General features: G+C 40.5%; 1 protein-coding gene across 1 annotated transcript in view; it reads right to left on the bottom strand.

Annotated features, from left to right (window-relative positions):
• The window catches only part of ANKS1B (ankyrin repeat and sterile alpha motif domain containing 1B), a 370,859-nt gene that overhangs the window by 301,707 nt on the left and 55,102 nt on the right, over nt 1–14,050 (bottom strand). Inside the window, exons 5-6 of the mRNA XM_063308683.1 lie at nt 7,408–7,483; nt 4,994–5,095 (exon numbers count right to left, since the gene is read on the bottom strand). Coding sequence (XP_063164753.1) covers nt 4,994–5,095; nt 7,408–7,483 — 178 coding nt within the window. The remainder of the gene's footprint in view (nt 1–4,993; nt 5,096–7,407; nt 7,484–14,050) is intronic.

Below are 14,050 nucleotides of genomic sequence, written 5' to 3'. Positions count from 1 at the left end.
TGTGCGAGAAGCACAGCATGGGTTGGGGAGGGTGCGCAGGGGTGCATGAGTGGCCAGCATGGCATGAGCACAGAGGGGCTGGGGGAGGGTGCACAAGTGTGGGAGAGTTACCCCAGCAACTTTCAACCTTCCCTGCTGGCTTCCCCATTGACTTTCTGGGGAAATTGGCAGGGAAGCTTGCAAATAGCAATCATGTGATTGTGTGGCACTTGGCAACCAATCATAAGTGCAAACAGGTTGCCAAGCACCCAGATCGCAATCAGGTGACTGCAGGGGTGCTGGGATGGCCAGAACCCCAGGGACCAGTAATAACCACCAGTGCTGACATAACTTCAAATGGTCACTGAACGAATGATAGTACCTTGAGGTCTACCTGTACAGGTTGATCACCTATATATGATAATTCATTGATTCAAATTAACATTAGAATTCGAATATATTGTGTCCCATCTATGGAATTTAGAGGAATAATGGGAAGAGTTGCTTCAATAAAAGCAATACAAATTAATTTAGGATAAAAGGAACTCAGGATGTATCAACTGATTATGGTAAGTTTGCTGTTTTTGAAAAATGTCACAAGGAAACATTCCATCATAACCACAAGCACAGATGATCATACAACTACAGCCTTGTTCACCCATACAGAAGTACATTTAAAATGGAAAAGAAGTGTTGGTATGCATGCACATGCTTGCATACCCAGCTGTTTATTAAATCTTTACAGGTTCAGATGAAAGATCTGAAAAGGGTTTGTGACAGTATGCAGCAGCTAAGGGCTGTCTGCCATTACATTGCATGAACTTGCAGATATACATGCTGTTCTTTTAGCTGATAACAAGCCAGGGGAAGAGAAGATAAGACACCTTTCTGATAGACAGAAACTTTCTCAAAAAATAGTTGAGTTGATGTGCTGGCAAGGGGGATGAGAGAGGTGGAAAACATGAAGAGAGAGGTTGAGGAATGAAGGATGATACGTGGCAACCCTAACAGGCAACGATACCTGCTGAAGCCTTGGGAGTTCTGGCAGAGATAGCTGTAAAAGCTTTAGGTAATGCCAAAATACTTAAAAGAATCTGCATTTCTGAAATAAATGCCCCTTCTCATCTTGCTTATGTTCAAATAAAATAAATCCACAAGAAGGATTGTTGGTGTGCTGCATGTTGCATTATTTTCTGTGAACCCACAAAGCTCTCATGATAGGATTATATAAGCCTGTTTTGCTGATCATGCTGACTGGGATCCAATAATCAGGATCCCTGACTAAAGGCAGCAAGGCATGTAGATGTAGGGAGGTAGGCTTACATAAGCATCCACATCCTCTCCCCACTGTATCTGTATTTTGGTGTTGGAATGCACACATAGAACACTTTTTTCTTAAAGTAAAATAAAATGGAGAGCACGTACTAGGTCATCCAGTGATGCCATTAATGGGGAATCTGCAGTTTCACAATAAGCAAGCAATGCAAGAAATCTAGTGTTAGATCTGAAAATTGAATGATTTTCAGAACCTGTTAGAACTACTTAATTTTAAATACCAAATGTATCTAGGAATTAGATTAGTACCTTTTGGTACAGTTTTCTTGGAGAAGAGAGTAAGGGTTAGGGTTAGGCTGAATGCAATAGTGCTGGACCACTCTAAACACTAGAGAAATTACTGTTAGTTTTATGGCTAAAACCAGCAAAGACAAGCTAACTGAGATGGTGTAGAGTCACTGAAGCAGAGGAAGTAACACAGGTCAATTCACCAAGTCAAAAAGGAATAAAGCATGGAGATATCAAAAAATAACCCAAAATGTCAAGAGGCAAAAAGGTCCCAGAGCACACGTTCTGGAGTCGCAACAAACACAGGGAATAGATAACAGAGCAGAAGGCATCAATTGTTTGTGGCACTAAGGAACTGGAAGAGAAATGTTTATATACTGAGTCCATTATGCTGATGCAGCTATCCATAACTATGAAGCAGCAGGAGATTTTCCAGCATCATAAAGCTTCTATTTGCATGGCTTTGCATTTTCAAATTCCTTTTCTTCATTTGTGGGAGGTGGGCTTTACAAGATAATGGTCAGCTGCTGCATTTTCTACAACATTACTTGGCTTATTTTCCAGGAGTTGTGAGCCACCAGGTTCTTCCTGGCTTGACTCTACATTCTCTGTTCTTCAGATGAGGATTTTTTCCATGGAAGGTGTGACAGTACTCCTTCTCTTCTCCTACTCTGTCTATTGGTCCAAGTTCCTGTGGGTTTCATGACTAGGACCAACAGAGGAGTTGTGGGCCATGCACCCACAACTATGGGTTGTCCCACGAGCAATCCTTCAGCCACAATTCTAATCACTTAGATACTGGAGTTCTTTCCAGAATATCTGAGAGTCCAAGATATCAGGTAATTCAAATTCTTCCTCTCCATCTAATTTAATTGTTGGAGCTTTGCAAGGACCAAGGCTCCAATGGCTCTGAGACATCAGTTTCCACCACAAGGGAGTATTTAGATTGGGAGGATGGGCTTTTGCATAAAAAAAGTTTCAGGCATTAGAAAGCCCACTTGAAGATTCTGAAATCTAAATAGACATGTATACTATTCATTCAGAGAAGTCAGAAATGAAGTGTCAACCATAATTGGCAAGACCTAAAAGCCATGATCAATCATTAAAGCATCAAAGTATGTACCAAGTTTAGATGATTTCCACTTTAGCAGAGTTTGTCTGGATGTGATGCTGCTGAAGAATAATTGAGATCTGTCTCCAAAAGCCAGACTTTGTGGAAGAAGAAGGGGGATAGAAAGATGGGAGTCAAAAGAGTTTCTTACATGGGTCCTGAGCTTTTCAGTGGGGAAAATGTTACTATTTAGGAGCTCCAAGACATCATCTGATAGGATAGCTTAACTGTTGTGAAGCTAATGAGTTGAATGATTCTCCATTTCACTGTCAAGATCAGAAAGCAGAAGAACACAGGAGAAGCTGTGAGGACATCCTATGCTCTTGGTAGTATTCTTGAATTTCTAGATCAGAGTTTTCATTGGTTTTATTGACTAACAGTCTTAGATAATTGAAAAGTAAATCTTCAGTGTAGGTACAAGCATCATTAGTAAGTTTTACTCTGTATACCATGTGATTTGGCCATCCTATAAATCGAATATATTAATTAGTTAAAATTAATCACTCAACTGAAGGCAATTGTTTCTTCAATTGACATATAGTAGTAGCACAATGAAGAAGGTTAATTTGCTGTTTTTTGTCCCTGGCAAATATTGGACAAGAGGTACTGCCTTTTCCCAAAGGAAAAACTGACACTGAGCCAAACAGGCTTAATAGCAAGCCATAAAATAAATGCCACAGTAATATAAAAATACCTATGAGTGTCATTCATAATATAATGGAAGTCCTTAAGAGTGTATGGATTGCAGTATTCATTATTAGAAGAGGAGAATGATTTATACGAATGGCTAGGATCCTAGTACCAATAGCTATGTAGATATGTCACTAATCCTGGAGAGGGCCCTGATGGCAGGTGATAGGACCAAGAATGTCAGGCATTCTGGCCTCTGGGAGATTCTATTCAGATGTCACCTTCAGAAGTGGAACACTGATGACTAAGGTCCATCTGAGGTCAAGTACACTATGTACTGAAGAGTGTAGTAATGGAGATAGAATCAAGTCAAAGATCATTCTGATGATAATACAGGAATCAAAGTCCACCAGACAGAGATAATGATCAGATCCAAGTGGGAGTAGCCCAAATCGGATTAGCAGACTTATCATAGAAGAGGAAGTCCATGGTAATCCCAAATCACATTTAGCATGAAATTTCTTATGATATTTTCATAATCTGTTGAATTTTTAGACCAGTGTCAGGACAGCTCAGGATTAATACTCACTGGAAGTGTGAGAGTACTTGGTCTACAATGAAAAGGAGCTGAAGTTATTCTCTTCAGAGGAGAAGACCTATCCTTATTGGTGTGTTAGCTTGAGCCAGCACTGTTGCAATATGGAAGCATCCAGAATTGGAGCCAAGTGACAGTCTTTACATGACTGTTTCAAAAGCTGAAAGCAATCTACAACCAGCACAGAAGCTTGCTTAAGTCATAGTTGAACAATTACATTGTGATTACAGAATGAAGTTCTAGAAATAAACAAAAGATCTGGTGATCCTAATCCAAATAAAGACAACACAGATCATGCCTTTCAGAAGCCATGGGCGGAAACAGTAAAAAAAGAAAAAGAAAAATAAACAAAATAAACAAAAAGAAGGAAGAAACTACAGACCCCAACAGTGCCTGAAGAAAGAACAGTTGGAGAATATTTTTCATGATACTGTGGTAGACAAGAAGCTGAAGTACTTGGCACTACTCTAGATAGCATAGAATAGACCTGCCCTGAAAGCTCACTTTGGAATCTTCTGGAACAGTTGTTTGCAAAAGCACAAGTATATATTCACAGAAGCCACAAAAAGTAATCATAAAATAAATCTTCATCTCCTGTAAAGCCTTACCTTCAGAAAGCAAAAGAAAACACACACCCCTTTCACAGTGATGACATTGGGGAAATTATATATATCTTTGGTAATTATACTAAAATACATTGTGTGTATATGCCTTCTAGTTAGTCTTGACTCCTGGCAACTGCCTGGGCAGTTTTCTTGAAAACATTTTCAGAATTGGTTTGCCATGGCCTTCTTCTTAGGGCCAGGAGAGAGGGATTGGCCTAAAGTCATCCAGTTGGCTTCAACCCTAAGGCAGGACTAGAACTCAAGGTCTTCTAGGTTCTAGCCTGGCACCTTAAAACCACCAAACCAAACAGGCTCTCAAACAAACATGCTTCCATTTTGATGTTACAACATAAACCAATGAGTTTAAAAGTAACATGTACCAAATATGCTTAGGTGGTAATTTTAATATGCAATATTAAAACAAAAATAATACAAATAAAATTGATATTTTGTATTTTATATGTACATATTTAATCATTTTATATGACTTATATGATACACCTAACTGACCTTGAAGCAATGCAGCAATTTGGAGTGATTGTTGTGATGGATGTTCTTTCAGAATATCTAAAACTGTTCTGCCTAAGTTGTCCTTTATGTTGGCATCAATTCCTGAAATAAATAAATACACAGAATAGAAAATAGGAAAAAGGGGGATATAATATGGAACATTCAAGATTACAATCCTAAAACCCAAATTTTCTTCCTAGATGGTAGAGGAATTACAGTAAGGTTAGGTGAAAAAAATATACCATCAGCAAAGAGGAATTCAGCAAACAGACAAATACATCTCTCCTGTTGGTCCAAGTATGTGTGCTTTGTAGGTATTAACACTGTTTTTGCCAGCAATAAACCCTGAATATCCTGGGGAGCAGAGATATCTTAACTCCTCCAAAGCAGATCTAAGACACTTTGTTCCCTAGATTCAGTCCTGTCACATAAAACAGCTGGAAACTGCTCTCAATATTTTCCCTCCCATTAATACCAACTGCTCAGGTATTTAAGCAATACTATCAGTAACTTAAGAAAAATAAACTCTTAACATGCATTCACAGAAACACACACACAAATAAACACACAGATCATCAGCCCTACCCAAGCTAAACTAGCAGGACTTTGGAAATGCTGGATAATCACCTATTAGGGGCCATGGTGGCTCAGTGGTTAAGACACTGAGTCAGAGGACCATTGAGGTCGGCAGCTCAGCAGTTCGAAACCCGAGAGCACAAGCCGCATGACGGAGTGAGCTCCCATCAACTTGTCCCAGCTCCTGCTAACCTAGCAGTTCGAAAGCATGCAAATGCAAGCAGATAAATAGGTACCACTTCAGTGGGAAAATAACAGGAACACGAAAGGAGCCCCCTTGGGTGTCCCCCAGACAACAGTGACATCACTGGCAAATCCTTTCAATACAGAAGCACCTTGGTAGGTGCTTCTGACACACAGAAAAAAATCACCTATTTCATTCCCCTACCCTGCCCACCTTCAGACTGCTCTATATATTTCTGATATATTCCATAGGACATAAACATAAATATCTCAAGCCCCATTACTTAATTTTTTTGAAAAGCTACTACATCGAATACCAATGCAAGTTGATAAATAGGTACTTTTTGCCTCATGCACATATAATCATTAATTAGCCTTCTCAAATTTTATATTATGAACTATATAAATTCCAAATGCCTAAGAAATTTAAATATTGTTCTATATCTCTTCATCGTTCTATTGTTTTAAGTCCCCTAAGACATACTGTAACTAATCACCAGCTTTGGTATATGCAGTTGCACCCCTTCCTAGATCTGGGGCTCTTCAGAAAGTCACTCATGCCCTGGTCACCTCACAGCTTGACTAATGAAACATGCTGCACATGGGGCTGCCCTTGAAAACCACCCAGAAGCTTCAACTGGTCCAGAATGCAGTGGTGTAGGCAGTGATGGGCATGCCTTTGTGGTGTTGTTGTTGTTGTTATATCATCATCGTTGTTGTCGTTGTCATCATCATCATCATATATTGTACAGTATACATACACATACACATATACAGTCAACTCAAGCAGCAACATACCAGTACTCCTGCCTTCTATTTTCCCTACAGCAGCAACCCTGTGAGGTGGGTTGGGCTGAGAGTGAATGACTGGCCCAAAGTCACACAGCTGGCTTTCATCACAGCAAAGTCACAGCGGGACTAGAACTCACAGTCTCCTGGTTTCTAGCCTGGTGCCTTAACCACTAGACCAAATTGGCCATGTAATATCTCTGCTTCATGAGCTGCACTGGTTGCCAGCTTGCTTCTGGGTATGATTCAAGGTGCTGGTTGCTACTTATAAAGCCCTACATGGCATAGGGCCTGGTTACTTGAGGGACCATCTGTCTCCCATAGTATCTGCCTGGCCAAACCAATCTGGCAAGGTTGGCATGCTTTAGGTTTCTTTGATTAAGCAATGCCATGTATTGGGACCCTGAAGCACACCTTCTCCGTAGCAGCACGTGCCCTATGGAATGAGGTTCCCCCTGAGATTTGAAAACTCCCACCCTACTGAAGTTTCAGAGGGCCTGAAGACCTGGCTCTTAGTCCAAGCCTTTACCAAGTGTGACTGAAACCCCCATCTGAGTTTTTTATCTCTACCATCTTTTTGTTTTATTTTCTTGTTTCAATGTTTTTAACAATTTGTAAACCATCCAGTGACACTGGGAGTCAGGTAGCATATAAATTTAATAAATAAATAAATTACCCCTAATAACTAATAGCTATTTGGTATAAGAAAAATTCCTGTACAACTATACGGTAGTAGGAAATATAGGTCATTGCATAAGAAACGTATTGAAATTGGATAAAAACTAAGAACTGAATTCAGAGAAGTTTAAATAGCATTTTTTGCCATTTTTAAATAACTAAAAATCACTTGGACAATTATGATTTACCTGTTTCTAAAAGAATGCGTACCACATCTACCTTTCCAAATAAGGCTGCTTCATGTAATGCACTCCCCTTTTCTGTCTAGGAAAAAAAAACATTAATGGTAATCTATTATATAAAATAATTTAATTCTGATAATCAGAAATAACTTTTATGATCAACATTAAACACAGAGGTACCATTGACTGGGTTTTAATAAATGATAACACAATTAAACTCTGGAATATGATCCATGAGAATCATTATAGGGGAATGATAATATCAATGTTCATAAATACCTCATACAAAACATGAAATCAAGCAATTCGTAATACTTCACTAATATCAGATTTTAACACTACTTACCTAGAACAATGGTGAGCAAGTTTTTGATGCCCACCATCACATTTAACAATCAAATGATAATGCAAAATAGAAAGTGGCAGGTTCTTGGAGAGATTTTTCCCTTGAGCTTTGGAGGAAGATGGGGATTTTCTTTCTTTTTAAAAACTATGGTAAGCCTATTTTGAGAGCTTTGAGAAAGAAAGGATGTGAGTGGACAACATGCAGAGACAGACAGCACTTTTGGACCATTTTAATAAAGTTTGATAGATATAATTTTTCCTATTTTTGAGTGGAAAGAACTGCATGAACACAAGAAACAAGTGAAAAGCAGTATGCCAGTGATTTTATGATTGCATTAACAATCGTATTCTCTGCCATAGAAAACAAGATGGAATTGAAGTAATTGAACTTAGAACAGAAATTGTACATAAATATTGTACACCATCAACTTTCCTTCTATGGGATCCTCTCCTGGCTGGTCATGCAGCAGAGTCTAACCAAGCTCTGTTGTAAAAATTTTTTTAAAAATATGCAATAGTTCACTTTGTTACTCAAACTACTGTAGATGGTTCCTTTTTTTATTATTTGTAACATAAATTGCATTAACCTTACGATCACTTAAGATATCAGGAAGACTGTTAACAGAATAGTGGCAGCAGGCAGTAAAAGCAAGGCAGAAAAGGATTGAGTGCATGTCAAAATATGAACTTTTCTGTATTTAGTGTACAATGTTTTCAGAATCTGCAATGTATTCTACATTGTCTCCATGGTAAAATTACAGTACTACCCTCACTCTGAATAAAAATAATTGTGTGACTTTTAAAAAAAATTATTTTTAGTATACATGTAGACATAAGAACAAAAGCAGCACTTGTTTCTTATGCACTTTTCCCAATGTATTTACCATTATCATTTCTTTATCTGTTTATTTGTTTATTTTTTATTTGATTTCTATAGCTGCCCATCTCAGCAAGTGACTCTGGGCAGCTTTCAACAATAAAACAATAAAACAATTAAAACAATTACAATTAAAACAGTTAAAATATACAATAAATACAAAATAAATATACATGGCTGCCAAGTAAGCAATGTATGATGTTAATACAGCCAAGAGACGGGACCATCCACATGCTCGAGGCCCCAAGCCCGGGCACAAAGCCAGGTATTCACAGCCTTACGAAAGGCCAACAGGGTTGGGGACATCCTAATTTCTGGAGGGAGGATGTTCCAGAGGGCAGGTGCTACGGAAGAGAAGGCACGCCTTCTAGTTCCCGCCAACCAACACTCCCTGGCTGACGGGACCCGCAGCATACCCAACCTGCTAGATCGAATTGGACGGGCAGAAACAACTGGGATAAGGCAGTCCCTTAGGTAACCTGGCCCCAAGCCATGAAGGGCTTTAAAAGTGACAACTAGCACCTTGAATTGCACCCCTAAGCACACCGGCAACCAATGCAGCTCACGTAGCAGTGGTGTTACATGTGTCGAGTACCCGACACCATTTACTATCTGTGCAGCTGCATTCTGCACCAGTTGAAGCTTCCGAATGCTCTTCAAGGGCAGCCCCATGTAGACCACATTACAGTAGTCCAGATGGGAGGTCACAAGGGCATGAGTGACTGTGAGCAAAGCCTTTCAGTCTAGGGATGGGCAGAGTTGGCGCACAACCCGAAGGTGTGCAAAGGCCCTCCTAGCCACGGCTGCCACCTGCTCTTTGAGCAGGAGCCGTGATTCTACAAGGAGCCCCAGATTGCGCACCAGGTCTGTCTGGGGCAGTGCAACCCCATCCAGGACCAAAGATGGAAAAACCTTAGCACCGGGAGGCCCACAAACCCAAAGCCACTCAGTCTTGCCTGGGTTGAGTCGAAGCCCATTGCACCCCATCCAGGCCCTTACAGCCTCCAGGCACTGGGTCAGGAAATCCCTGGCATCACTCAGGCGGTCTGGGGTAGAGATATAAAGCTGAGTATCATCAGTATATTGATGGTATCTTACCCCAAACCATCGGATCACCTCCCCCAATGGTCTCATGTAGATGTTAAATAGGAGAGGGGAGAGAACCAAGCCCAGAGGCACCCCACAAAGTAGGGGACGTGGGCTGGACCTTTCCCCCCCTATCAACACCGACTGGAACCAACCCCGGAGGAAGGAGGAGAACCAGCACAACACTGTGCCACCCACCCCCAACTCCTGAAGCCGGTCCAGAAGGATACCATGATCGATGGTATCGAAGGCCGCTGAGAGGTCAAGAAGAGTGAGAATGGTCACACTGCCCCCATCCTGCTCCCGCCAGAGGTCATCTAAGACTGCAATCTATGCTGTCTCAGTCCCATAACCCGGCCTGAACCCTGACTGAAAAGGGTCCAGATAATCCGCTTCATCCAGGGTCCTCTGCAGCTGCCACGCGACCACTCTCTCCACAACCTTCCCCCAAAAGGGGAGGTTGGAGACTGGACAAAAACTGTCCAGGCTGGTTGGGTCAAGTGATAGCCCCTTGAGGAGAGGATGCACCATTGCCTCCTTAAGAGCCGGTGGGAGCACCCCCTCTCTCAAAGAGGAATTAACCACCACCCAGACCCAATCACGTGCTTCCTCCCGGGCAGCCTTGACCAACCAAGAAGGGCATGGATCTAATACAGAAGTGGCCGAACTAGTAGCTGCAATGGCCCTGTCCACTTCCTCAGGTGCAACCGGATCAAACTCCCCCCAGATAACCATGCCAGACTTTGCCCCCATATCCTCCACTGGCCCTGCCTTAAAGCTGGAGTCCAACGTAGAGTAAATGCGAGTGACTTTATCTGCTAGATGCACAGCATATTCCTCACAGTGACCCTGCAGGTGAAGCTCGGTATTGCTCTCTCCAAGGAGGGACCGAGTCACCCAAAATATGGCCGCCAGATGGCTATCTGCAGATGCAATATGGGCAGAGAAATAACCATGTTTCGCCACCCTTACTGCCATGAGGTAGGCTCTAATAGAGGCTCTAGCTCGTGTTCAGTCGTCTTCACTCCCCGTCTTCCACCAGCGGTGCTCCAGGCATCTCTTAGTTAGGCACCCAAACATTATTAAAATCAGGTGTATATTGACTGCAGCAGAATAAATACGCTATTATCTCATTAGAGTATGCAGACCAAATATGCTTATTCCCAAGAAAGTAGGCATGCAGAACTGCAGCTAGTATGGGAGGGGAGGAACAGTCCCCAAAACAATCAAAACAAATGACTACTACAATCAATCCAGATTCTTCAATGTTTAGTGCAGCCTTTCTCAACCTTTTGACCCTGGAGGAACCCTTGAAATACTTTTCAGGCCTCAGGGAACCCCTGCACATTCAGGCTCAATTATAGGCCAGAAGTTACAAAGTTATTACATTCATTTCATGTACAGGCCTGTATATATGTATTAACAGTGTCCTTAAACTAAAAATTAAAAACATACAATGGTTAAAAACATACAATGGATAATGGAAAAATGTCACAAATTTCAAAAGAACATTTATGTGTGCTTCATCGACTACAGGAAAGCTTTTGATTGTGTTGACCATGACAAACTATGGAGAGCCCTAGCAGACCTCGGGGGGTGCCACTACATTTGGTGAAGTTGGTAAAATCACTGTATGTAAATCAGGAACCACTGTACAAACTCAATATGGAGACACTGATTGGTTCAAGATCAAGAAAGATGTGTGACAAGGTTACATTCTGTCACCTTTCTTATTCAACTTGTATGCTGAAGTGATCATCAGGAAACTGGAGCTAGACGAATCAACAATTAGGGTAAAAATTGGCAGAAGAATCATCAATATCCATCAATATGCAGATGATACAACCTTCCTCTCAGAAACCCAGGAAGCACCTAATCATGAGACTCAAAGAAGAAAGCGAGAAGTTTGGCCTCTTTCTAAATATCAAAAAGACCAAACTCAACTGCAAGGAATGGAAACATCAGAATAGTAATTGATGGAGAGGAGATGGAATGCATGGAAAAATTCACCTTTTTAGGATCACTGGTCAATCAAAACGGCAAATGCAGCCAAGAAATTAAACGCTGAATCACGCTGGGTCACACCACAATGATGAGTATGAATCAAATAAGGATGTCAGCTTGATGACTAAGTGTAGACTAGTCCACACTATCGTGTTCCCCATAACTACATATGGCTGTGAAAATTGGACAATGAAAAAGATGGATAGAAGGAAAATTGATTTGTTTGAACTATGGTGTTGGAGGACGCTCTTGCACATCCCTTGGACTGCAAAGATAACAAATAAAGAAGTGTTGAAGCACATAAAACCGGTCATGTCACTAGAAGGAAAAATAACAAAACTTAGACTTAGTTACTTCAGTCATGTCATGAGATCAACGTTGTTGGAGAAAGACGTTATGCTTGGAACAATCAGTGGCAAAAGACGACGAGGATGCCAAAGAACGCGTTGATTGGATGTAATCAAAGCAGACACAGGCCAAAATATAAAGCAACTGAAAGAAGCTGTACAAGATCAGAAATCATGGAGAAAGCTGGCTTATGGAATTGCCAAGGGTCGGATACGACTAAATGGTTAATTCGATTTGATAAACTAAAAATAAAGAATGAAACTTACCTCTTTAATGTGAAGTTGCCTGAATTTGAAATAATTTTTTAAATAAATTGTGATCTCCCAGAGAACCCCTAGTGACCTCTCACAGAACCCTGGGGTTCCACGGAACCCTGGTTGAGAAACCCTGGCTTAGTGGAAGACTTACACAAATCACAGAAATGGAAGGGTCCATTTTGAACATTAACACTGCCTTCTTCCATGAAGTTAGTCTGAAAATGCATCATTGTGATTCAAAATGTATACCAAAAAATTGTATACAGTACACTTATAAATATGAATCAGTATAAATTGATCAACAAGTATTGTTACGTGCTAAACAAAGACTTCACCTATAAATAACAGTTGAGAGATGTGAATTTGAAAGTTAGATGAAATGCATACAAAAGAACATGATAAACTATCATAATGAAATTTCATTTGAATTACTATAATGAGTTTATTCTAATCATGAATACTCTCATATAATTCTGTAATATATAATGAAATGTTTAAGCACAGAAGGAAGATCAGAATAACCAAAATATTTGTGCAAATCATTTAAAATATCATTTAGAAACCCAGTATAGCACAGCACAATTGAGAAAAAGCACTCATCACACCAATACTTGTGAATCCAATAACAGCTGAGAATCAATGAGTATTCCATCATAATGAATACTATTATAGATTACTGACAACAGCCCCACTCCAAAGGTGCAGATGACCTTGGGACACTGAAATTCCCCGGGACAGGAAGCCTACAGTAATCCAACATTGTGCCCAAGAAGTCAGTCAGGAAGAAAGATCTGCCCTCCAATTTTAGTTTGCTTCACCATGTAATAGCCGAGCAGAAATAGCCTGGGAGAGATAGGCTCCCTTTTCTTATTGCAGCCAAATCTCCATGATGCACACCAGTTCAGCACACTGATCATAGATTAATTAAAATGCAACAGTTTATGGTGAAGTAGACATGTCCTGACTGTCCTTCTAAAGGCAGAATGCATGGACAGCAATCACACCTCCTAAGGGGGTGCATTCTAAAGCTTAGGAGTGATGCAGGAGAAGCTCCTCTCCCATATATCAGATAGATGAGCCTCTGGCAGTGAGGCACATTCAGAAAGGCAGGAGGGAGACCTAAGGGTAATATTGTGACTTTAGTTAGTACAGCTCTGCAATTCAAATGTGTTTCATTGCCTTTGCTGAAGCCATGGGTATTGGGCTCTATGCTTTCATCCAACCAAGCTGAAATTTTGCTTTTAATGTTTACATTCCCCCTTTTAAAACATATGCTCAGATCAATATCACCTAACCTCAAATCAGTTTTTAACAAAGGAAAACAACGTTTCAGAAACTGGGGTTAAAAAAATAAAAATTGGTTTGATCAGGAATGCACAGAGATGAAAAGGGCATACAACAGGCCATATAGAAAAAGTAAAAACCTCCCTTCAGAGGACCAAATATATCTCTTAAAGAACTTTAAGGTTCAGTATAAGTCCCTCTTAAGAGAAAAGAAAAAAATAGCACCGAAGGAGTCCTGGCAGAAACTTACCCAATCAATCAGGATGAGAGACTCATCCCTTTTCTAGTATATTACCAGAGGGTTGGGAAAATTGCTGATTTAATCAGGTACCAACTCCAGCTTGGGAGGAATATTTTAGAGAGTTATATGTGGACCCAGTTGGCACTATAAATGAGAGTCAGATCAATCTGGAGCAAGCTCATAATTGGCCACAAGTTTTGGTCCAAG

Source organism: Candoia aspera, chromosome 7 (genome assembly GCF_035149785.1).
Source record: "Candoia aspera isolate rCanAsp1 chromosome 7, rCanAsp1.hap2, whole genome shotgun sequence".
Lineage (NCBI taxonomy): Eukaryota > Metazoa > Chordata > Lepidosauria > Squamata > Boidae > Candoia > Candoia aspera.
The sequence above is the reverse complement of the archived record's forward strand: the minus strand, read 5'-3'. Positions and strand labels throughout refer to the sequence as shown.